General features: G+C 32.3%; 2 protein-coding genes and 1 pseudogene across 3 annotated transcripts; 1 reads left to right on the top strand and 2 right to left on the bottom strand.

The window, feature by feature from the left end:
• Positions 1-796: 796 nt before the first annotated feature.
• On the top strand, positions 797-4792 carry LOC114374107 (4'-phosphopantetheinyl transferase-like). Of its 2 annotated transcripts, none has more exons than XM_028331708.1 (9): positions 797-1081; positions 1537-1667; positions 1887-2062; positions 2569-2636; positions 2764-2865; positions 3018-3173; positions 3695-3817; positions 4048-4180; positions 4385-4792. In XM_028331708.1, the coding sequence occupies exons 2-9, from the start codon at positions 1555-1557 to the stop codon at positions 4504-4506; spliced, it is 993 nt and encodes a 330-aa protein (XP_028187509.1). In that variant the 5' UTR covers positions 797-1081; positions 1537-1554; the 3' UTR covers positions 4507-4792. The 2 variants fall into 2 exon arrangements, with proteins under 2 accessions (XP_028187509.1, XP_028187510.1); XM_028331709.1 differs by having other exon boundaries at positions 1508-1667.
• A 4731-nt stretch (positions 4793-9523) lies between these two features.
• Positions 9524-18967, bottom strand: LOC114373239 (annotated as a pseudogene).
• Positions 18968-19287: 320 nt separating this feature from the next.
• LOC114376894 (F-box/kelch-repeat protein At1g57790-like) lies at positions 19288-23263 on the bottom strand. Its single transcript, XM_028335205.1, has 3 exons — positions 23109-23263; positions 21198-22314; positions 19288-19659 (listed from the first exon to the last, which is right to left on the bottom strand). Exons 1-2 carry the CDS (start codon positions 23138-23140, stop codon positions 21216-21218), a joined length of 1131 nt encoding a protein of 376 aa, XP_028191006.1. The 5' UTR covers positions 23141-23263; the 3' UTR covers positions 19288-19659; positions 21198-21215.
• Between the last annotated feature and the right edge of the window lie 3949 nt (positions 23264-27212).

Raw genomic sequence — 27212 nt, 5'->3', positions numbered from 1 at the left:
GGAACACAGTAATTATCCTATAATAGAATGATTAAAATGTAATTTTGATTTTCTTATCATTTTGGTTCTTATAAAATATTTAATTGAGATAATTTGTCCTTTAATTTTAAAAATTCAGGACTTTTGGTCATTTTATTAAATTATTAATAATAATTATGATTAGTAAATGTATTACATTAATTAAAAAATATTACATAATAAATTAGGATAAAAAATGAGTTGAGTTTTGACTAAGAAATAAATCAATTCAAAGGTTGAATTGAATTTAATATAAATCTTTATTTTTAACTTAATACTTAATTCAAACTAACTTACAATTTGTTTCAACTTATCAACTTAATTCAATTTAAAATTATAATTATTTTATATATTTATACTTATTTATTTTATTATATGCAAAAATAAAATTAATATGGAATTAGTGGAAAAATAATCACATCAATTTAATAATATATAATATATTACTACATATATATGTATTTTTTAATATATATATATATATATATATATATATTAAATTTATAATCATTGTACATGTTTTTATTTATTCATTTCATACTAAAAAAATATTAAATAAAATAAAAAATTTTAAGAATTCAATAACATAAAATATTTAATATATTGATAGATAAATTTAGTAAACATAAATAGAGAGATATGTCAAATTGATTCACAAAGTCATCTCTAAATTCAGTTATATGTGGTTCAATTTTAACTTAAAGTTCAAATTTAAACTCAAATTCAGTTCATTAAATCCTATGAATAAGTTTAAAAGTCAATTTTGGAGTCCCCAATCTTTTAGTTGGGTTTATTCCAAGTGAACATGAAACTATGAGGGGAAGGCGGAAAGAAAGATCCCATGGGGACCTTCAAATTAAATTGACCCTATCAACTAACCCATTACTAAATGATCCCTCAATTTTGTATTTGTAATTGACAGAAAGGGGACATCTCCATCGCTTACGAAAATCAACTTCATTCGCAACTTCTCCCACCAATTGGTCTCAAGCTCCTATCTCCTTTTGCTTCAATTCAAATCATATGCTAAGTCCCCCCTTCCTGTGACGCGTACTCACAACAGGTAAGGAATTTCACTACTATCATTATCTGTTTCATTGCATTTTTTTTATTGTGCTGTACCTGTACCTGTTTCTGTTTCGAGCTATAATGCGAATTATTGTAGTTGGTGTAAGACAGATTTGTACGGCCTGTCTGTGAGAACGATTTATTTTGATCTTCTTGTGCTTATTGGGTGTTTGAAGGAATGCATCAAAGAGATCCAAAAGTGACCGAATCAGTTTTTTTTTTTAATCTGGTTAATTAAATTGCCTAATGATATTTACCTTAGTGTTGAAATTTAAACAGGATGCAAATTGTGAAACACATCTATATTTGAGTTGTATGTTAACTTCTTTTTTTTGGGTACATTTTATCATCTTAATAGCATTTTGATGTTTCCCTGGATGTCGCTATGTTTATCTTGTTCTTGTCTATTACTGCTCTGAAGAACTGAATTGGAAGACAATGCAATACTAGGTTTGCTTTGTCCTGTGCATGATTTCTTTGCGAGACAAAGCACGGCTGATGATGAATATATATTGCTTTGGAAGGAATCTAGTCACTACTGCTGCATCCTATTTACCTCCTGTTCAACTCCCAACACAAAGGTATAAAGCTATTGGATATTTATTATTATTTAATTACCTGTTACTTTCCTTTGTACCATTAAACTTGTTTATACTTACAATTATGTTTTTTTTTTCATTTAAATTAAATACTGATTTGTTAGTGTTGTGGATGTCATTTGTGTTTTTAGAAAAGCCATATATGTATCTTGCAAAATGTTATTTAATGTATTCTGTACAACTATTTTTATGTTAATGCAGGGAAGTGCATTTTTGGTATATTTTACCTGATGAGGTAAAGAGCACAACCCTATTGAACCGATATTTAGAAATTCTATCACCTTGTGAGAAAGAAAATATATTTCGCATGCGTGGGGAACAACTGAGAAAAGGAGCACTCCTGGCCCGTGCATTGGTTCGCACTACATTGGCAAGATGTAAGTTTTATTATTCTGGTGTTGTTGTCCTTCTTAGTTTTTCTTCTTCCTTTTGCATTCTATCATTTGTATAACATTATTCTAATATGCACCAATCTCCAAGTATATATTTATGTTATTGAGATCTACGTATGTTATGTATTTCAGTCACCATTTAGAAGTTAATGGACCAAAAGATTGTGGTTTCGTATAATGGTTGATACCACCATAGTAACTAATATTCTAGTGGCAATTTTGTGGATCACTCATTTTGTCTTTGTTTCATGTTTCATCTAGAATCAACATGATAGTTTACTCCTACAGCTTAATTACAATTTTAACATGATTTGATTAGTTTTCACTTATTAAGCATATCACATACATGTTTCATGAATATGATTTATATGGAACTATCTGCCATGATTACATCTGTAATTTGTATGTTGTTTCAATTATGCTTCATTTGGTTTTGATCTTTCTACATCATGACAGAGATCATATATCTAAACAATATTGTTTACTGCTAGATCAGACGAATTTTCAAATTGATCCAAAATCCTTAAAGTTTATGAAGAACAATTATGGCAAGCCTGAGGTGTGTTTTTAAACTGTTAATTTATTAACTTATGTATGTCTTGCACTTTCTTCTTGCATAGTTGATATGCCTTGTTCAATGAGCTTTTTTGTAAACACTAACAGTTTATAGTAACATATTTGAATAGTTGGACTGGCAATATGCTGATGATTGGAGCCTACCGCATCTGCATTTTAATATCTCACACACTTCTTCTTTGATAGCTTGTGGAGTGACTGTGGGTTCACCTGTATGTATTGTATTCTATTTCACAGAAGTTATTTATTTGTAAACAAGTCATTGTATTCTCCTTTAGTTTTATGACTTTCTATCCTATTGTCTTTTTTTTTTTTATGAAGACCATTGTCTTTGAATTGAATTAAGTTGCCATTCTCATTGTAGATTGGTATTGATGTGGAAGAGAAACAAAGGAGGTTAAAGAATGATATTTTAGCCTTTGCACAACGATTCTTTTCTCCCCATGAAATAGAAATGCTGACTCACATTGCAGACCCTGAACTTCGGCTTCAGGAGTTTATTAAATTATGGACTCTGAAGGTTAGTAGTCAGTATATTGAATGTAGCTATTGCTGCTAGGCTTCCTATTTAATAAGTTAAGAGTCAGGTGAGAAACAAATGTTTGAACTATGATATTGAGAAAAATATGGTTACTTTTTTATTTAGCTTCATATCAAATTTTATTCTCTTTGAGAATTATTTATTTTTTGAGAAGTAATGGGGCATTGGTGTACCAAACGAGTTAAAAGGTTCTATCTTATATTGGCTTTGAAAACATCTCACATTGGCATGTGAATGTTATTTGAACTTCTTCTCAATGGGTAAAGATGCAAGTAGCTCTAATAGAAATAATGTTTGTAGCTCCTGCAACGGGAGATACCATACGTGTTTTGTTTTTCGGTGCAAAATATTCAAGAAGTCAGATGTAGAGTCATATGCACAAATTTCCTTTGAAGCTGATATGTTTTAAAACACAAGCATAATATGGCTTGTAGGTTGAAATCCAATCTATGTTTTATGGTTCTGCAGCTATTACTTACATATACATTTCCCATTTATAGGAGTCTTATGTGAAAGCAATAGGGAGGGGCTTCTCAGCCTCACCTTTTAAGACTTTCACTATTCGATTAAGAGACCACCATGTGAAAGGAGACATCCATGCTCCACCTCTTATAACTTCTAAGGTATGCTCTTGCAAAGTTTGTTTGAACTTTGAAAAATAGAGCTCTTAATTTGAGATATTAAATTGATTTTTCCTCTGGAGTTAACTGCTGTCAAAAAATGGGCATGTGCTAAAATATATAAGCTAATAATATTCAGGTCACCATTGCAGTATAGTGTGAATCCTTGCTTCATTTTTAACATTAGTGATGTATTGGCTTTGTATACGCTTAGCATTCTACTCCGTTGACAGGCACCTGATATTACTGTTGTTGAGGCTTCTGATGACGTGAAGAATCCGTCGAACAATTGGCAGTTTGTGCTTCTTGAGTTAGCTGGTTCTCACTACGCTGCCATTTGTATAGAACAGAACAGCGTCAATACAGGTATGTGTCTTGTGCTGTAAAGAGTATATTGCATCAATGCTAGTAGCACAACATCACTATCACGAATGGTTGCATGTCTGCATGGTAAACAGACACATTTGTACCTGTAGCCATTTATGGCTCCAACAATTGTATGAATAATATAGTTTGCGCTACTATTATGAGTTTGAATAGTTGCTACGACCTCATGTTTGTGGTTTGCAGGAAATGGACGTATTCCAATAAACCTGACCCTAAGGAAAACAATACCATACGTGGAGGATGAATGTATTTCTGCAACAGACAGTGCTGTAGTGATTGGTGGCTTGACTAGACTGTCAGATTAGTGATTCTGTGATGAAATGGAAATTTCGGCCTTCTTTTAGCGTTTTGGAACAAATGGTTCCAATCTATTTTAATGCTTCATTTGTGTTCTTGTTGCCTAGAATTCGTCCTCTTGAGGTGTGCTGCCATATTGCACACCCGATTTCGTGGTCTCTACTTTTAGTTGTGTAACTCTAGTCAACAAAGTTGCATATTGCAATCCATGACAAATTTATTTATTTATATATGGAAATGTATGAAAATTGATATTGATATGACAAATTTATTTATTTTACCGTAGGCAGCTGACACGACTGTAGTGGGACGAAACCAACACAGGATCATTTTCCATTACGATTCACTAGAAATTATCTTTGAAGTATACATAAAAACTTCGTACCCCATTGCCCAGAGGCTTTTCGCTATGGGAAGGTATGAAGTATACATATTCTTGTAAAAAAATATAAAAATATTTTTCATAATTTAACTTATGATCAAGTTATTTTATTTGTATCTTGACATTCTTTTAGTGTTGATATTATTCATGTTAATATATAATTTAAAAATAATTAAATAAAAATAGTTTGTAGGAAATAAATATTAAAATAATATTTTTAATAAATGAAAAAATTTAAAATATTATAAAAATTAAAAGAATATAATATTGAGTTAAAACTATAATAAGCATTGATAGAGTATAATATTATTAAAGTGCATTCATGATTGATTTTATATTACAAAAAAGATTGATGGCATAAACTTTGATAATTTATAAAGATAATAATTTTATCATATAATATATTTAACATGCATCTATTACTCTAATAATAAAAAATATAATTTCATTTAGGGGATTAATCACCAATTGATTGAAAAATTAGTAATTAATCACAAATTTATTGATAAAATCAATTATAGTTTGATTAGAGACACACCCCATTCATTCGAAATTAAGAGTTAGAATTAGACTTCAATTCAATTTAAAATGAATACAAATCTCAGCACCAAACTTACTTAATATATGTTTATTTTTTCTTATTATATAACGTGGAAATTAAAATTTTCATAAATAATATATATTGTAAGCCACTACATTTGTTAATTAAATATTTATACTTATTGACATTGAAAATATAAAATGAAAAATATTTATAATATATAAAACATTTATCTAAAAAAATATAAATTATAATAACTAAGTGTATTTTAAACAAATATTAAAAAATTTAAATCCATAAATATCTAAATTTAGAGGTAATATTTACATTATATAAAAAATTTACATGAAAATACATAAATATTTAAACAATAAAAGTAACTATGAATGAGCAATAACCAAACTTCAAAACTATAGCACAAAAATGAATACTTTACATGGCATGTCAATAAAAATTTATACTTTCTAGTTTGCCGAATGATATCTTAAACTTCAAATTAAGGATAAAGTGATAATTTAACATTTACATAAACTAATATTTATTATTTATTATTTATTATAAAAGTTAATATAATAACAATAATAAAATTATAATATAAAATATTATTATTTAAGAATATTAATCATAATTTCACGTACAACTTTTATGTTTCTAGTTCATAATATATATATATATATATATATATATATATATATATATATATATATATATAATTTACTCAAATCTTCAACCAATTATTTATATTTCAAATCAGTAATTAATAATTAAAAAATTGTTATACATTATGATATCTAACACCAAATTATTATTATTTTTTAATTTACATTTTTACATTATAAAAATTTTAAATATTTTATAACATTGTTCATAAATCACAAACGAGCATATATGTCGTGAAAGGAATGCATCGCTCACTTGAATTTATGTTTTAATTTAAAAATATATAGATAAAAATGTTATTTCATACAAATATTTTGTTAAATCCATTTTTTTAATGAGGATTTATAACTTTAGATTGATTGAAATATTTCAAAATAATTATTTAAATTAATTTTTTATTTAAGATGTAATTAATTTTTATTTTTCTCATTTGTTATATTTTAAAAATCATAATCCGTTATATATATACCCAACTATATATCTATAACGGATAATTAGTAATTAAAAATATTATAATTTATGATAAAATAAATAGAAAAGATTTTTATTATAAATAATTTCTAATATAAATTAATAAATATTTATATATTTAAAATATTTTATATTAATATTTATAAATAATGTTTATTCCAATTCTAGTCTAATTTGAATATCAATGAAGAAGATGCTAGAAGTGAAATAATCGATGCAAAATGTATGTATTCATTTTCTATGTAGTACATAGATGAACAGTCCTTGTGTGTCATGCATATGTATCTTTGTTAATAAATTATTTGTTTGTAAAAAAACATGACAAATTCTAAATATAACAAAAATTTATTAAGAATGTTTCCTTGTGTAAAAACTGAATTGATATTCCTTCTAATGAAAATAAACATCATAAATAAAAATTTAAAAACTTGGTTATTATGCATGACACTAAAAAAATCAAACTTGGTCCCAAAATAATTAGACAGACTAAAAAAATAATAATAAATAGATGAAAGAGAAAAATAATTTTACAAAATTAATCTTATATTATTCTTAATTTATGTGTAGATTTTGTTGTCCATCTTTAATATTATAAGAAATATAAATAAAAAAACTAATTAATGTTATATTGAAAAACTAAAGTAGAAATTATTTGTGAATAATTTTTCTTAGGTAACAATTAGAATGGAATAAGGAAAAAAAAAATATATATATATATATATATATATATATATATATATAAATCGACTATTGTGAGAATATTTTTTTGTGAGAATAAAAATAAATATTTTTTCAATCATTAAATAACTTTATTTTAAAATTAATTATTTAACATGAAATTAAACATTTGAATAACTTTATTTTAACATTACATTAGCTGATATTTCAACTTAATTTTAAATTACTTAATGCAAAGCCAAACACATATTTTAGATAGCTTTTGCTTTATATCTAAATTTTAGTTGTAACTTGCTTTCAAATAAAACATTTAAACATAAATTACTTTACTTGGAAATCAATTATAGGACACATTGGCGACCGTTTGTTCTGTTTTATTACCGAAGGAAGTGGAAACAAAGTGAGTCTTTCTTTCTTTTGCCTTCTTAAATATGCTGATTTTCTTTCGGTTGTGCTTTTTTTTTTTTTTTTTTTTTGGGCAAGAACAAAATTGTTATTTTCTTATTTTCCTTATCACCGAAAGTTTAGCCAAGTCTGAACAAGAATATGCGGCAAGCTTGAGAACTAGAAGGCAACATCATTGACACCCACAAAGCTATAACAACCTCAGCATTTGCAACACTCACACGTGTCAATTACAACGAACAACCTTTTTTGGCATCGTTTCTGTGAATCCTTGATAATGTTTAGGAGTTATTTCTTTCTCTTCTCTTTTTCTTCCTACGGTTATTCCATAACAAAGTTAGAGTATATACCATTGTCTGAAAGCTAACATAGCTAGAACAACATGGCAAGTCCACCTCAGAATTCAGACCTAATATTCCCAGCAGCAGACGTTGCTGGAGAACTGAATCCTGGGAGAAACACACACTTTCATGTTGATCCTACGTCTTCTGAGGTGGATGCCTCCAAGGTAATGATGGTACCTACATGCATATTTTCATTTTCATATTACTAGTGAAAGTATAATAACGTGTTATTGCAATAAGAAAAATTATTAAATCAGATTTAGGACCTGAGTAAGTTGGGATAAATTATAAAAAATAAAATCAGATAATTTAAATATATAAATATAGATGGAATATAATATCATAATATAAGATTTTATTTATAATTTTCTGTTTAAAACACTTTTATTGATGGCCAAAATGTAGGTCCACCCGTGTCAACCAATTTCCTTGTGATACGTCTTCAAAATTTTCAATTTACAATAAAGAATTAATAATACTTCTTTTTAAATTTTAATAGATTAATAGCACTTATATTTTTTTGGTAAATTATAACACTTAATATATGTTACATAAAAATTAGTATCTTGAATGATGTAATAACTTCTCATTGGAATACCCTTTTTTCTCCTTCTATCTTTTAGGTGGAATTGTGAGACTTGCTTGAAGAATTTATAGTTTCTCTTTTGTATTATATATTCTGTATCATGTACTGATTGGTCTTATGTATATACATGCTTATTGATTGGTTGAAGGAACAAGCCCAGGCCAAACAGAAGAAAAATGAAAGACAAAAGAAGGATGCATTGCAAACAATAAAATCAGCGATTATAATTTCAGGCATAGTTGTTGCTGTGGCAGGAGCTGCCTTTGCTATAACCAAGAAATTAAGAGAGAAATGACCTCACCTTCCCAAGAGAGAAATAGAAGATTTAAAGAGATTGTTTATGTTAGTTTTATTTTCAGGTCCCTTTCTTTTATATATATATATATATATATATATATATATATATATATATATATATATATGTGAATTATTTCCCATAATTTTGGGTTCTCAAATAAGTCCTTAGGACCCCCGATACTATTCTTAAAATGATAATCATATAAGCTTTTGGCAATGTAATACCTTGGCAATTGACATCCGAGTGCAAGTTATAAAAGTTTACATTCCTTTTCTAATTCTTATTCTTTCTTAGATTTCATTTCTTTTTCTTCTCAATTACCAATTGCTATGATCACAAATTGCCCTCTGTTAATCGTTCAAGCAATGTAGCATTGATTCAGTAAATTCTGTGGCCTTAACATGACTATATACCAGGTTTCCGGACCCGTTTTTCTAATTATACTAACACAATATTTGTATAGCAGCAAGTAAGCATGTGAACTTACCCCAAGCGAATGATCAATAATCAAAAAACAGTAGTTTCATAGTTTTGTTTTCTATTTGGCAAATACTAAACCCGATGAATTTTCCCAATTGCTTGGGCATGGTACCAAATTGAAAATAAGGAGAACATAACACATGAAAAGTAGAAGGAAGCCTTTATAAAAAAAAAATAGAAGGGAGCATGAATTAAAATACTGTGATAATGACCCTCCAATAAAAATTAATGTGATTATAAAAGAATGTACAGGGAAAAGAAAGAGGAGGACGCATTGTTGTGAAATAAAAGAATATATCACCATTGCCAGAAATATGTTAATACTTATAGAATCCATTTATGTGGAAGTGAAACTATATATACTTATCGCCCATGCAATTGCAGGAAATATTCAAATAACAAGCCCAGATGATAGCAATGAATCCTTTTGACCATCCAACATAGTTGATTGAGGCAGCTCTTTTAGCTTCCCATCGTCCAAAAGGAATACTCGTTTAGCCATCATAACTGTTTCCAAGCGATAGGAAATCACAAGCACCTATGAACATAGGAAGAATGTTAGAATACTTCATAGGAAAGAAGAATGTATATAAATTACCAACAGAATGCAAAGGATTAACCAATAAATCCAAGAAAAATATACTATAAAGTAGTTAATGTCTAAGTGAAGCATATCTAATGACAAACTTATTGAAAACTAAAACAAAATAAGATGCAAATAAGACAAAACGGAAAAATAGTACTGGAAGCCAAAAGTTAAACCCTAACACAATGGTCCTATGATTTAAACTGAGACCTGAATGTATGAAACAAATAAGATAAACTTCAAAAAAAAAAAAAAAGACATACAGCATAGGCACACCAAATATTTAGCTAGACCATGCAATTCTTATAGCTGGTACCTATGTTTCTGCATGCAATTCTTATAAAGGAAAGAAAAGGTAGCATGTCAAGGGCAGAAAAGGCTAGTTACTGTGCGATTTTGCATCAAATGTTCTACAGTTTGTCTCACTAATAACTCAGATTTACTATCCAAGGACACTCGTCCAGAATTAACATAGAAGAATTTTGATAGAAAGCCCTTGCAATAGCCAACCTGTAATTTTGAGAAAGGAACAAATAGGTCAATGAAGAAGCCATAGATCAATGATTAACTATTATGAATATCCAATCCATCAAATTTGGTCTTTATATTAACCATACCTTCCAAATGCTCCCTTAAACAGGAAAACAAAATCTGTTCATTCATGGCTTATTGGAGAACAGAATGAAGTTTGGATTTGAATTTTTACCTTTTCCTCTGACCTCCACTTAAAGTTGACCCCCTTGGTCCAATATTGATTTTGTATCCTTCTGGTAGTTTTTACCAAACTTATCAGCATGAGCAATTTCAGATGCATGCTTCACCCTGTCCATGTCAAACTTTGTTGTCAGATCCCTATAACCAATGTTTTCAGCAACTGTACCTGAAAAAAGTGTCTTGAGTATATATACAACAACAACAACAACGCCTTATCCCACTAGGTGGGGTCGATTACATGGATCAACTTCCGCCATAATGTTCTATCAAGTATCATACTTCTATCCAAATCATTAAGTTCGAGATCCTTCTTGATAACCTCTCTTATAGTCTTTTTGGGTCTTCCTCTGCCTCGAATTGTTTGCCTTCTCTCCATCTGGTCTACTCTCCTCATTACAGAGTCTACCGGTCTTCTCTCTACATGCCCAAACCACCTAAGTCTATTTTCCACCATCTTCTCTACAATAGGCGCTACTCCAACCTTCTCTCTAATAGCTCCGTTTCTAATTTTATCCTGTCGAGTCTTACCACACATCCACCGCAACATCCTCATCTCCGCTACACCTACTTTATTCTCATGTTGGCTCTTGACCGCCCAACATTCTGTTCCGTACAAAATCACCGGTCTTACCGCAGTCCGATAAAACTTTCCCTTTAGCTTGATCGGTACCTTTGCATCACATAACACCCCCGATGCTTTTCTCCATTTCATCCATCCTGCTTGAATGCGATGATTCACATCCCCTTCAATTTCCCCATCATCCTGTATTACAGACCCAAGATATTTAAACCGTGTGACTTGAGGGATAATATGGTCTCCTATTTTCACCTCTGAGTTAGATACCCTCCTTCTTTTGTTGAACTTACATTTCATATACTCCGATTTGCTTCTGCTTAGGCGAAAGCCATGTGTTTCTAGAGCTCGTCTCCAAGTTTCCAACCTCTCATTCAACTCCTCCCTCGACTCTCCAAGGAGGACTATGTCATCTGCAAAAAGTATGCATCTCGGCGCTATCTCTTGGATTTGTTCCGTGAGGACATCCATAATTAAGGTAAAAAGGTAGGGGCTAAGGGTTGACCCTTGATGCAAACCAATTGTGATGAAAAAATCGTCTGACTCTCCACCCTGTGTCCTAACACTAGTCGATACCCTATCATACATATCTTGGATAGCTCGAATATATGCAACCCTAACCCCTTTCTTCTCTAGAGCTTTCCACAAAATCTCTCTAGGCACTCTATCATACGCTTTCTCCAGGTCAATAAAAATCAAGTGCAAGTCTTGTTGGTCCATGCGATATTGCTCCATCACCCGCCGTAATAAATAAATCGCTTCCATGGTCGACCTTCCCGGCATGAAACCAAATTGATTCTCAGTAACTTGAGTCTCCTTTCTTAATCTCTGTTCGATCACTCTTTCCCATAATTTCATGGTATGACTCATGAGCTTGATTCCCCTATAATTTGCACAATTTTGTATATCCCCCTTGTTCTTATAGATTGGCACTAACGTGTTTCTCCTCCATTCCTCCGGCATGCGTTTTGACCTCATAGTTTCATTAAAGAGTTTGGTGAGCCACTCAAGACCTCTATCTCCAAGAGTTTTCCACACTTCAATAGGTATGTTGTCTGGCCCCACCGCCTTACCGTTACTCATTCTTTTCAACGCTTCCTTTACTTCCTGTTTTTGAATCCGACGATAATACTTATAGTTCCGGTCCTCTTCTCTTGTGTCTAGACTGCTAGAGTCATATCCATATCCATCATTAAATAAGTTGTGGAAATACACCTTCCACCTTTCCTTGATATCTTTTTCATGCACTAAGACTTTGCCTTCTTCATCCTTAACACACTTTACGTGATCCAAATCTCTAGTCTTCCTCTCTCTACCCTTAGCAAGCCTATATATAGATCTTTCCCCGTCCCTGGTTCCTAGAGCTTGGTATAGTCCGTCAAAAGCTTGGGCTCTTGCCTCACTCACCGCCTTTTTGGTTTCATTTCTAGCTATCTTATACTTATCCCAAGTTTCAGAATTTCTACACCTAAACCACTCCTTGAAACACTCCTTTTTTACTCTAACTTTGCTCTGAACACTTTCATTCCACCACCACGATTCTTTACCCCTAGGTCCAAAACCTCTACATTCACCCAACGTCTCTTTAGCCACTTTAATAATCTCTTGGGACGTCTTGTTCCACATATCATTTGCACTTCCTTGTGATTGTCCACACCATCCCTCCCATATCTTTTGTTGGAAGATTCCTTGTTTCTCACCCTTCAAGTGCCACCATTTGATCCTTGGTGCTATCATAGGACTTCTTCTCTTTGCCCTATCTCTAATTCTTACATCCATAACCAAAACTCTATGTTGGGTAGTCAAGCTCTCTCCCGGGATAACTTTACAGTTCAAGCAATACTTCCTATCAGACTTCCTGATAAGGAAGAAATCTATCTGAGAACATGTCCCTCCACTTTTGTAAGTGATAAGATGTTCCTCTCTTTTCTTAAACCATGTATTGGCTATAGAAAGATCCAAAGCCTCCGAAAACTCCAAGATGGATTTACCATCCCCATTCATCTCCCCTAGGCCAAAACCCCCATGCACCCCCTCAAAACCTCTATCCACGCTACCTACATGTCCATTGAGATCCCCTCCTAGGAAAACTTTCTCTCCTTGGGGTATATCTTGAAGTACCCTTTCTAGATCCTCCCAAAATTTTACCTTAAAGTGTTCTGCTAACCCAACCTGAGGTGCGTACCCACTAATAACATTAAAGGTGTCCTGTCCCACTACCAATTTTAAGGCTATGATACGATCTCCTACTCTTCTTACATCTACGACATCCTTCTTCCACTCCTTGTCCACAATAATCCCTACCCCATTTCTTGATCTGATTTTTCCCGTATACCACAGCTTAAATCCCGAGTTGTCTAATTCTTTCGCTTTTTCACCTGTCCACTTAGTTTCTTGTAGGCACATAAAATTGATCTTCCTCCTCACCATAACATCCACTATTTCCATAGATTTTCCAATAAGTGTGCCTATATTCCATGTACCAAAGCGAATCCTCCTGTCATGAACTAGCTTCTTTACCCACACCCGTTCACGAAAATGTGGGAACCCTTGCTTACTTTTCACTACATCCGGGCGGCGATGCAGCGACCCTTGCTCTTTTGACACTGTACTCTAGCCATACAACGCGTTGCTTCCGGGCAACGACCTAGCATTCACATTATTACATAATTGATCCATGTCATAGAGATTCGACAAAGTTTTACGTTGGCTGTCGAAAGCCTAACACAACCCTCTCCTTTTATCCAGGCTTGAGACCGGCTAAGAATAGCAAAGCTAACCTAGGCAGGATTTGTCTTGAGTATATATATCATAAACATTATTAGTTGAACCATGAGGAATTTGCATGACGTATAAATCTACAAAAGATCAAAGATATCAGTAGATGTAAACTATTCATGCTAGCAATCAAGAATGACCGAAGTTGCTGAATTAACATATAGCAGAAAAATCAAACAATTGATATAAGGGAAGGAAAAAGAAAATATAAAGGACTGTTTGGTAACATAAAAGCCCAGAAATCTAAGTGCAATAGACCAGTTTTTAAACATGATATTTTGCAACTACCTACATTTCTTAAAACTTGTTCTTATAGAAACTAATTTTGAGTTAAAACCAGTTCTTAAAATTATTTTAAAATTGGTTTTCTGTCTAGAACAACATTTTCCAATCGTCTCTCATTCTTTTCATTCTCCCTGCCTCTTCAGTTAGTTGTAAGGGCTTGGGGTAGTTATGGGTAAGACATAATCGTAAACCAATGGTTTATAAGCATGCTGCTTCTTGACAAGAGCTGGTTTAAAATAAACTTCAGTAAAAAGTCTAGTTAAAACTAGTTACAATATAACCTGAATTTATATTACTAGTTTATCTTAAACCGTTTTAAACCAGTTTTGAAAGTGAAAAGCAACTAAATGCTTGTGAAAAATAGTACGAATCATTCAAGCTGGCAAATCAACCACATTTTAAATTGTAATGAGCATCATGAACGGAAGTACAAATTCTGCAACAATACAAAGGCATGAATCACTTACTATATCTTGAGAAACACACTAACATGTCTTCTCAAACTTGCCAACCGAATGTTTTGGATGTTATGGTTATCAATCAGTATACAACCTATAGGCATAAGATGATAGACAACAATGACTGTAAAATAAAACCAGTTGGTATATTAAATGCATTTGACAAATCACAATCCCAGATTTATTTTGAATGATTCACCAGATATAGGATCATAAAGAGGAAGCAACAGTTTTACAAGTGTTGTTTTACCTCCACCAGAAGGACCCACAATAGCAACTGTCTCTCCAGGTCTAATGTGAAGATTTAATCCATTCCATTTAAAACAAGTGGCATGTCATCGATTGAATTTCAGGTCCCCTGTAACACGGTCCAAATCAAATCAGCAGCATCTGGTTTTTCAACCACCTACTTTGGAGGAAAAAAATGATCTATTATTGCAGTGCAACATATTAATTATTACTTCGATTGAATTTTTTTAAAAACAGAACAGTGGATAAAGTGTGCTCAAGAACCATTTTACATTTTCTTATTATCAGAATTTTGTCAATTTCAAACAAAATTCTCCATGCAATTTAAAAGCACACATTACAAAAAGAAGAAAATTAAATGTGTTCAGATCACATGTAATGCATTTACCTTATTTTTGAACCTGCTCATGGCAAGCAAGCGTTCAGCAGCTGGTTCTCCCTGCCTGCATTCATTGTAAGCTTTCCCTACATCCTGTGTGATTCTTTATTTTCAGATTGATGATAACCAAAGACAGTTCCTCAAAAGCTGAACCTTGATAACAATATATACTTGGATTGGCTGAATCAAGAAAAGCAACGATGTCACAAATGAAACCAAGCTATAGCAATCCAATGAACCTCTGGAGTATGGAAAGGACTCCGAAGTAAATAGCTTGTATAATCTAAGGAATCAATGCTTTCATCTTCTTTTTCTTCTGCCTTGCAGTATAGTCCATCAGAGCCAGTCTCTTAAACCTGGTATTCTTACACGACTCTTCATTGTTGCTTTCACAAAGAGAATTGCAGGAAGCACCTTAATTAAGAAAAACAAAAACAACAAATAACATTGACACACAAGGTCGAATAGCAAATTGGGCAAACAATGCATGCACTTTAAGATTATTTCTGGTGAAAATTCAAGTTAACTCATTTAGATAAGCTGAGAGAGCAGCAATGCTAACATGTGCCTCTTTGGATATCTTGCGAAGTTCTTGACCAAGAAAGGCAAAACTAGCACCATGCAAGGAACAATCTGCAATTTGCAATTACATGATACAAAATTCAAATTACCCTGAACCAGCAATGAAACAAGCATAAGCCCCTGATTGTGACTCACCATGGCTGAAATCAAAGAAAGGGTATAAGACTAACATCTGCATCATCATTGCCGACAACTGCAGAGTACTTGGTACTATAGTCTGTCAGAAAAGAAAGAAAAAACTAATAATCAGATACATGTAATTACATAAAAGCAATATAAAATGCAATGTTATCAAAATGTCAAGCAAGGCCACTAGTCAGGTACAGAAAATGCAGGGCACATTTACAAGGAAGCAATCAAATGTAATAAAGTGACATACGAAAATTTGAGTAACTTGAGTTATACAAACTACAAAGTCCTGTACTAACTGTGCCATGTTACAGGGCGAACAAGAATTCAACAACCTTGACGAAACAGCGTTATATTCCCTGTCTGTAAAGTGTAAACTCACCAGACCTCCATTTTGCTGGAAAGAGAAATACCTCCACTCAGATATAAGAAGAAAAAAAATTGATTCGCACTCACATTTAATTGCAACAATTTCATGTAAATTTTTTTTTTCTAGTTTATCTTTCATTGAAACTTGATATCAAAAATTGAAAAGAATCATTATAATTAATACATCAATTAAATGAAGGATAATTTAGAGATAATAATAAATAAGATAACGTTAGTTGAATTTTCTTATAATTGAGACAAAAAAAATGGGGTGTTTTTTTTTCTAATATTTAAAATTGGAGGAAATATAACTTAACTAGGTGAGTAAAACAAACAGAGCCTAGCCAAAGTCCAAATAGTCTCGAACATAGAATAATTTGAGGTTTCGTCGAATCTAAGACACTTCACGCTTTGTCAGTATAATTTGCTCTTATTAAATTCAAACACAATACCATAAATATTATTAGTATTATTTTTTAATTAAAATTCATATTTTATTTCAACGATTATTAGTATTAATATTAGTAACCAACTTAAGAAGATTTAAATATGTTTTTTTATATTTGTACTACACTTCTTTTTTGTATTGCTGCATATTCAACTTTTTTTTTCTCCATGACTTTCCAAATTTTTACATTTCATACATGTTATTAGTCTTGATTGTTAACATGGCGAAGAAACATAGTGTCACATTATCACCAACTGAATGATAATGTGACCTATCATCAAAGTATCACGTTATCATTGACTTAGATTAACACAATTTGCAAATGTAAAATTTAAAAAGTTCAAGTAATAATAAAAAAATTAATAGGTAGAAATTTGATAAAGAAGTATGTTATATATATGAAAAAACATATTTAAATTAATTAAAAATAATTTAAGATAAAATGTTAATTTTAGTGGAAGAAGATTGTCACCCTGTATTCAAGTTTTGTTACTAATTTAATTTAATAGAATAATTGATATTACATATACAATTTTTTTTAACTTTTGCAATAATAATTCTATATAAGATGATTTTTTAATTATTGACAGATAACATTAAGAATATATTAAAATTAAATTCTTAATATTAGTTAATATTTTACAGTGTCAGTATAAAAAAATTAATGCTAATAATTAATTAAAAATATGGTTTTTAAAATAGTTGTTAAATTTTTTATCAATCTTTAATTTATAATTAAATGATAATAAAAATATTCTAATTAATACTAATATTTATAGTACTTTATTTTAGAGTTTAATACGTGCGACTTTGTAAAAGTCAACATACAGGTTTGTGGTTTATTTGATAGCAGAATAAAACCGTTATAGTGTGTGATCGGTTTCACTACTTTTGCTTTTCTTTTTTATATATACATAGAAGTTTATATATTAGTAGAACACACTTCCTCTTGTAAGATTAGAATAAAAAAAAAAACTAGCAACCTTGGCGAGAGTAGAATTTATTTATAGTACTTTTGTTTGATAACTTTTTTTTTTACCGTGGTGATGGGAATGAAAGATTAACGTAATCGAGAGCAGAAGAGGAAGTAGGAATAATGGAATATAGAGAACTGTAAAACAGTGATACCGACGTTAAGAAGAGTGTACAGGGTAACGGCGAGGTCGGAGGCTTCGGCGGTGATTCGGTACGCCACGTCGCCAGCGGACACGCCTTCGAAGAAGTGGAGCCGGAGATCGTAGACGGCGCCGAGCGCGGCCTCCCAGAGGAGCGCGTGCTGCGCGTAGCCGGCGGCGAGGCGCGTGACGAGGAGGGGGCGGCGTCGATGGAGGCGCTAACGGTGGCGATTGTGGGGAGCTTGGAGAGGAGGACGGAGAGGGAGTAGATGGAGAGGGCGCTGCAGAGCCAGCGGCAGAGGATGGGCTTGTGCTGGGAGAAGAGGTAGGGTTTGAGGAATTGGAGGGTGAGGTTGGTTTTGGCGCGGATTTGGATAGAGAGGAAGGGTTGCGGCGGTTGAGGGAGTGGAAGTGGAGGAATGAGGGTGAGGGTGGGGGTGGGTTTAGAAAAATTGATGATAGTGACATTGGTATTTGCATTGGGATTCGAAATGGTCGTGAATCTTTAAACGATCATGTGGATTGTGGATTCAATTCCCACCGCCACGTGTCCTTCCGTATCTGAACTACTTTTCTAATCTTGTGCTTATGAAAACGGTTTAGTTAAATATTTGTAGAATCAGCAATATGTTAACACACTTTTTCTGCTACTCTCTTTCTAGAAAATTCGTTCACTGATTTTAATATATCTTATTTCTCATTCAATTTTTTTCTTCTGAATTATAAGCGAGATTCATTTAAATCAATGATTTCGAATGAATTTTAGCCACCCACGAAAAAAGAATGTTATCAAAAGAGTCGTGTTTTGATTGTGGAAGATGAAAGTAAAGTCTATCTCCTTCAGTGCACTTGGATCATCCTTTAGAACGCTCATCATCTCCCGAGTCCTATCACAATCCCCATGAAAGATGTGACATTACATGTACAGATTCACATCTAACCTTCCTTCCTCTTGCATCTTAAACTACGTATAAGTATCAACCTATTTTCTTTGGAAACATTTCTTGTATTGTACCCAAAATTGAAAATACTAAATTTAAAACAAGTAGTACGAGGAGTAAAGAAAAGGAATTTAATATATATGAGTTCTGTTTTATATTCTTAATTTGTTGTAAAATCTATTAATAAGATGTTCACTCATTCTTCACGTAAGTATATGTATTTATTAACCTATATTTTAGTTAAATAAATTCATATCCCAATCAAATAATAATCCGCAGATACAGACCCCAGACTATTAATGCAAAAAACAGACAGCATGTACTTGGTGCTCACAGCTTCTTTGAGAATTCACTAAAACAAGCTTCCGGTTGCTAAAGACGGCTAAAATGAATTATTTGACGATCCAAATAAAAGTTAAAGATGAATAACAATCATAAAAATAAATAAATCTACAGATCATATGCCCAAATAAACGACTCAATAAATCTGTAGGTAATTCTAGTACGAACTCCAATTATTCTGCATAAAAACTACATCACTATTGTGTTGGGAAAAATCTTAAAAATTCTAGATCAGCAGAGAGACTGGATAATCAACGGGGTTAAGTCTAAGCTTTCCCCAACAGATGTGATTCTTCACATAATAGTAGCCTGCTATTGAGTAAAGACGCTGCCTTCGGCATGCTTCCAAATGAGCTTCACTAATGAACTGCAACAGCGCAACGGAACAATTAATAGGAACTATGAAACTGTGGTACAGAAAATTGTCATGCTCTGGATGAAGAATCACATAAATGCAGTAAGGAAATTGTATGAAAATGCCACTGCCTGTTATATGCTCGACCACAGGTTGAGCCAACAAGTTCAATTGTTACAACAGGGAACCTACTAGTCACAACTTACAAGGTTGGCACTTCACAAACAGAACACAACCGTCTTTGATAAACAGCTAAATAAACATTTACCCATCAATCAAAGGTTCGGAACAGTTTGTCCCAAACCAAATTTGTTGAGTAGGAGAGATAATTTTTCAGGATTTCAGATATATGTTTTAATTTTTTTACATGAGAGCTGTCTTCAGAAAAATAAGGAGGGTCAAACAAAGTTTAAATGGTGCACTTACTAACGTATTGAAAACCAATCAAACTCAAAATCATAAGTTGGCTGTTTAAGATGGAGGGTAAGGAAGCAGGCTGGGTTGGGTTGCCAAGTTTACTAGGTGGAACGTGACCATTTATTAAACCTTTTAGTCTTTGACCTTCCCCTGTCATTATCAAATTTCTTATTCACAATGCCTTAAAAATTACTCCCTAACTTTTTCATTATGCTTTCTCCCTCCCTACTAAGCAAGTTACTCCATAACGTTTGCTAGCCTTACTACCTGTACGGATCATGTCAAAATTTTATAAAAGCTGATTGCTGAATGCAAATGAATGAACTTGTAAGAGATTTTTAAGAAATAACTCAAAATCATAAATTCCAATGCACACACACATGCAATTCAAGTCTTTAATCGTAACAGTTCACATAAGATCCAATTGTGGATTCACTCCTTTCATCCTTCAAAGTCACAATAAACTAGTGATCTCACTTGTTTGGATGAATGTATATAAAATATACATAGATGCAGACAATTATGATACAAAATCTAACCTCTACCGGCCTAACCCCTTTTCTCTTTTCCAAAGCCAATAATGACCATAGATAGCACCTTTAAAACATTGACAGTATACCATACCATTTTAAAAATATTAAATAGCAATTAAATGAATTTGCATGTCAAAACATGCAGTAAATGCAAAGAATCATTTATTTTTGTGACTAAAACTATACTATAAAGTATTAACAAAACTAACCATTTAGAAAAATCCCTTCAAGAATCAGATGATACTTAACGAGTTTAGCTTTGTTTTACTTTCTTAGTTTTTATACTATCATCCAATCACATGGGGCACATCAATAGAAAGTGTCCTTTTAAATAGCTATTGTTGTAGTAAAACTATTTTAGTGAGAGCAACTTGGATTACTTTGTAATTTGCACATAGCACAAATCGATAATTAAGTAATATAAACATCAATAGCATTGATGAAAAACTCAACTATACATAATTACTTAATAAAGAAGAGCAACAAGCTTACTATGCCTTGTTATTTTGCAACGAAAGCGTATATCCAGCAGTTATAATAAGAGTTAAAAAATAAGTCATAACAAATAGCTCTATACATTAGTGATTTGGGAATGCTTACTTGTTTCACTAAAATTCTTCATGTGAACCCAGAGAAATCTTTTGGCGGTTCAATCCATATGTTTTCAAAAGGGTCTTGTTCTCCCCAGTCATGCCACTGCTTACGAGGATAGTATCTATAGCCATCAAGAGAGAATGATATGCAACGCTTTCCATAAAAACGAACTTTAGAGAAGAAGACACTGTTTCTCATTATTCCATGGAGGTCAGTCCTTGCATGAGAAGACAAGAAACTAGCAAAAAGAGTTACTCCATCCAGTGTTGTCATCTCTTCCCATTCCAATAACGTCAGATCTAACTTAAAAATGATGGGATTTTCATTAGAACATGTATAAATTACTATTATATCTCCCTCGTGCTCTGTCATGAATTTTCCCTTCCACCAATTTTTGGCAAAAAAATTCTCTGGGCACTTGGGTGGAGGTACGGAAAGAACACTCCAAGTGCGTTCAGATGAGTCAAACACCCCTAGCCAACCTGTGAGACTCAAGCAATAAAAGAGTCCATTACAAAACACAAGCTTATTCCAGATGCTACTGACAAAGGGCAAGCGGTTTTGGTAACTAACAGTGGTCCATTCTGTTGCCCCGGGGTAACATGTGCTGATGGCCACAACGGTAGGACTAACATGCTTAACAGTAAACAGAACACAGTCAGATGACGTTGGAGCACAAGAGAAGGCAACTATTTGGTATGACATCTCAAACCTTGGTAGTTTGATAATCTCCTGAGTAAAGGGATTGAAGAAGAACACGCGGTGAGTTCTGGGACGGTATAGAAGTAACCAACCATCTTTGGTGTAACAAACTCTAGATCCACTCAACTCTGGCAACTCAATGGAATATGTTTTGCGGTGCACAGGGTCATAGAATTCATACCAGTCACCAAATTTCGGAAAATACATTAACCACGGTGATTGGTTTACCACACATACAGAAGTGGCAACAGAATGCCATCTCTTGCAAACAACCGAAGCCCGAACATTATCATCTAGACTTAAACGGGACAGAATTAATTCTAAGAGTTCAGTAGGGAGATCAGACCAAGTTTGCAGCTCCAAATTTTCATTTTCCACCTCCACTGCAGCTCTTCTGCTGTCAGTAATTGTATCACTCAACCTAACAAGTTAAAAGAAACAAAGATAAGTGGAACACGTTCACTTGAATGTGCTTAATATCCTACAGCAAAGGTCAAAGAGACTAGAACTCGGTGACCTGAACAGGCTTTTATAACCAATCTCACTTTTTTCAACCACTCAAGGTTTGTAAAACATAAAACTGGATCTTTATATCATGATAGGTACATAATATAAATATAAAAATACCACATCACTAAGAATACTTTAAAATTTGATGGCACGGGCTCATTGAAGCATACCAACAAGTCAGGCTGAGAATTAATTAATTAAATAAATAAAAGAGTAAAGAATTAAAAATCAAATAGTCGAGTTAATCATTTTTTTAAAATTAAAGTCAACTATAGTGCAATGCTCCAATTCACATTAAAAGGGAAAAGAGCCAGTATACAATTCTCCAGTAACTGGAGTAACCCAATTTTCAACAAATTACAACAATTCACACTGGAGTAACCCAATTTTCAACAAAGTTATAAAACATCAGACTCTGATCCGATCCATAAACCCTAGTGCATTCACAATCATAAACTAACTCCATTTTAGCCACAAACCAAATTTTGATAGAAATTGAGAATTCAGACTCAAAATCAACACAGAAACCAAATAAAAACTGGAATTCCGTACAAACACAGACTGATCCAGCGCTGAAGACCAATTTTTTTCACACATTTGCTACAATTAATTAAAAATTGTAAATTAAAAAAAGAATAAAACAAAAGGTGAAACTGTGATGAACATGCGAAATTGACATTTGGATCAGACAGAAGAGGAGCTTACAATTTCAACTTCCTCCTCCTTCTCCCAGACATTATTATGGGAACAAAAATTGCATCAACCCTGTTGTTGTTGTTGCCTTGTGGAAAGAGAAAGAGGAATTGACTAGTTGAGGATAGAGAGTCAAGTAGAAAAGAAGAAAAGAGAGAAAGAAAATGTGAAAAGAAAAAACCACATGAATACGAAGGAATGAAGTAAGTGGCGGCAGTAACACGTGCGAAGCGGCTACATGACATGTCCGCGAAACACGTGTAAGGACTTCCAACAAGACACGACCATCATATCCATTGTCAACCGTAGATTAGCGTGATCACCGCGTTATCTTATCAGCCTTTTATTTTTTTAATATGTGCTACTTCACATCTTGAGAGAAAGAGACAATAGAAAAAAAAATAAAAATATATATATATATATAATATTATAAGCAATATGATTTAGTAGAAAAAAAGTTAGAAAAAAATGAAGTTGTCAAAATATATATATATATATATATATATATATATATATATATATTATAAACATTTTCTTTCAAACACTTTTAATGATTAAAATTAATTAGAAACTATTAATATTTGGTGAATCTTTTTCTAAACCCTGATACTACCTCAAGTCAAAAAAATCAACCAGCATCCATTTATAGAACTAAAGGGATGTCGTTGATTTATATAAGGTGCAAAAAGAAACACCTATTTTAATGATCTAATCTTTCTCATTTAAGGAATTTAAATTATTTGATATATTTTAAGAAATTTAATTATTTCTTAAACTAAAAGTTGACTGAAAAAAATTTGACGCACTTGCTATTAATTCTTTGGATAAATTAGTATCAGGGTTTTGATAGCTTTTCTATCATGGAATTTATTTCATGATACGTGATTAAAAATTTTAAATTTTAAGAATTTTAAATGTTTAAATTTAAATTTTTTATTTTTAAAATTTCTATTCAATATCTTTATGGAAAAGAAAGAAGTAAAATAGAAATTAAAAAATGAAATTTTTTTCTTAGCTTTATTAAGAATGAAAAATAATGAAATGATTTATTTTTTTATCCGGAAGATATATCAAATTACATTAATCAAAAGGTCAAAAACATAACTTATCTTTTTTTATATTAACTATTTTGGCACTAAAAAAAACTGATTGTTTATATACATCCTAATGAATCGGACAATACTATATGGTTTTCTATGCTTGTTGGGACCATAGAAATTTCTTTCAACTACAAAGGAATAGATTTGGATATATTATTAAAATTGTTAATTCGGTTATGTTTGAATAAAGGAATTACTGAATTGTTTTAGTGCTCTTTAATTTAAATGCTTCATCTAAACCTATTCTAATTAATTTAATATGTGTTGTTGAATTGGAATTTATTTGATTAAATTTCATTTGAGGTGAAGTACTGAACTTTGGTGATTTTTAAGTATGATGTTTAAAATCTACTATTACCTCTATATATATAAAATAAAGTTTGATTCTATGAGTGATACTACCTGTTAATCTCATATTTATTTTCTCCAAAATTATTAAATAGTATTATTCAATTCAATTCAATTTATTTTTAACATGGACATATGTTTTTTGAGTGACCTCAATTGCGACACATGGAACATTTTTTTTTACTTACTCAATTCTCTCATATCCATTTCAGTATGTATGTGGAAGGATACTGTACAACTTTTAGAATTTCTTAACATTTTTGGGTCGAGCTAGATTGGTGGTTCGTGACATTATGGCTAATACACTTCATTGAGTAATTCGTCAAACAATCCTGTGTATACATTTGAGACACTTTCAAATGTATACAAGGATCTATATAAGTCCTATACTCATGGTGAGCATGCTTACAAGAAGCAATGACATGCAAACAAACATGTGTACCTTTTTGGAATTTACCACAATCACATCACCTTTGATCTAGCCTAACTATGAAATTTTTAGTTGGCTGCACCTCTCTTGGGTTAATTGCCTCTTGCACTAAGAATCATGTATCACATCGATCGAACTCAAGAACATGGTGAGAGTTGACCTTTCTTTGTGCATCTTCCATAGAGTTGTTGAGAATTTCTATATAAACATGGTCAAATCTAATCATTGCTGCAACCTCTTTCCTTCTTTGGTTGAATAAGTTATTACACCTTTGATTAGTTGATTTACCAACACTCTTATTGGAAGATTTCTTATTTTCTTGAGAACTGAGTTGATTGACTCAGCTAGATTGGTGGTGGTCATGTGTTCCCATCGTCGATCTCCATCCCATGTTAGAGTCCCTTTTCTCATGGAATCTGGTTAATCCAATTAATGACTCATTCACTATCTGCTTTCTCCCTCAAATTGTTATAGTAGTAGTTTAAAGTAGGTTTCATCCTTACATATGATCAGTAGTTAAAACATAAAATTTCAATATTGTGAATAATACAAAATTAAGTGATATTTACTACGAAGAGAAAGAAGTTTGACACTCACCCATATTAATAATAAGTTTTTTTATGTCATTATTTTTGTATTTCCTCATGTAACTTTGTGCAATGTGTTGAATGCAGAACACATGCACAAAATTCTCTGGCATCCACCCGTCTTGAGTAGACACTTTTGATTGAATCGTACCTGTCTGAAATTAAAGAAAAACTATTTTGTGGTGTAACATGCCTTTTTAAATTGTTGAGGAAGAAGAACTAGGTTTCTGTTGTTTCATCCTCGACAACGACGAAGGCTATTGGAAGAATTTTGTTGTTCTCATCTTGTGCAACTGCCATAAGGAGAGTCCCTTTGTACTTTTCGTACAACGAGTTCCATAAATCTGAACAATAGGCTTGTAATATTGAAATCCATCGATATATGGTCTAAAACTCCAAAAAAGACGATGGGTAAAAAGACGATGGGTAATATTTGACATTGTTTGATAGGTATTAGTAGTGTTTACTTCTCTATGACCATACCAGGAAGATATGTCTACATAACTTGCAACAATCTTGATAAATCGTAATACAATTTTTTCTAGTTGCCATAGATGTTTTCATTGGACTTTTGTTTTGCCGTGCTTTCCTGTACATCATAGTGCATCCTTTAGTGCTTTTTACGTGTGCTGTCAAGGTTGGCTTTGAAGTTGATGGATCATTGTCAGTCAACGTGTGGATACTTTTACTAATGAGAATATAACATAACTTTATGATATGGCAGGACTTGAACATGTATGAGGTTCATGGAACTTTCTAATTTCCCATTTCTTACTAGCATGGATGTATGCTACTCGGCACCTCCAAGCACATCCATCGTCATCACATTTGACAATTAGCTTTGTTGGATTTGACAGTTTGGTATTGTAATTAGCTCACTTGTTCACATGATACTGTTGCAAAGCATGTTGTACTTCTTCTTTGGTTTCAAAACACATCCCTTCAAAGAAGGTTCCCATCGAATGTTGGACTTCTTCGCGATCCAACGTATGACCATATTCAGAATCTTGACAATTAGAGTCAAGGTCAACATTATGCATGTGTGCTAGCATGTAGTATGTTGGTATGCTTGTTGATGGAGGTGTAGGATCAACCTCTTCATCACATTCTTCATGGGGTTAGTTGCGTAAAGTTTCTTCTTCATCGTCACTAAAGGGACCGAGTTCTTCATTAGATAATCCGAAGTCAACAAATTTGGGCTTATTTGATTAAGTTGATGAAATAGGCTTTGCTTCAAGAGTACTCCAATATGCATAAGGTTGATCCTAAACAAGACCAAATGATTGTGAGGCTAACAAATTGGTGGAAAATGGTGTGGAAAAAAGTTGTGTAAATGAAGATGTAGTTGGTTGCCATTCATGTACTTGTGGTTGGGTTAAATCTAATGTCGGTTGATAGAAATTGACATGAGTATATGATGGAGTTGCATCTGATACATGTGCAAAATTAGATTGGGGATATGAATAATAATAGGGTTCGTGAGGTATTGGTTGAGGAATCAGGGTGGGAAGCATATGTAGCTCAATGTTTGCATACAATTCAATAGATGAAAGAACCTCATGTTGGTGAATAACATCAATCATACCTTTAACGTTATCATTGTCAACAATTTTCATGCCGTAAACTTGGGCATTTCGCGTCCAACTAGTTG

This window comes from Glycine soja, chromosome 11 (assembly GCF_004193775.1).
Source record: "Glycine soja cultivar W05 chromosome 11, ASM419377v2, whole genome shotgun sequence".
In the NCBI taxonomy this organism is placed as follows: domain Eukaryota; kingdom Viridiplantae; phylum Streptophyta; class Magnoliopsida; order Fabales; family Fabaceae; genus Glycine; species Glycine soja.
Note: the sequence above shows the minus strand (reverse complement) of the source record. Positions and strands in the feature narration are given on the sequence as shown.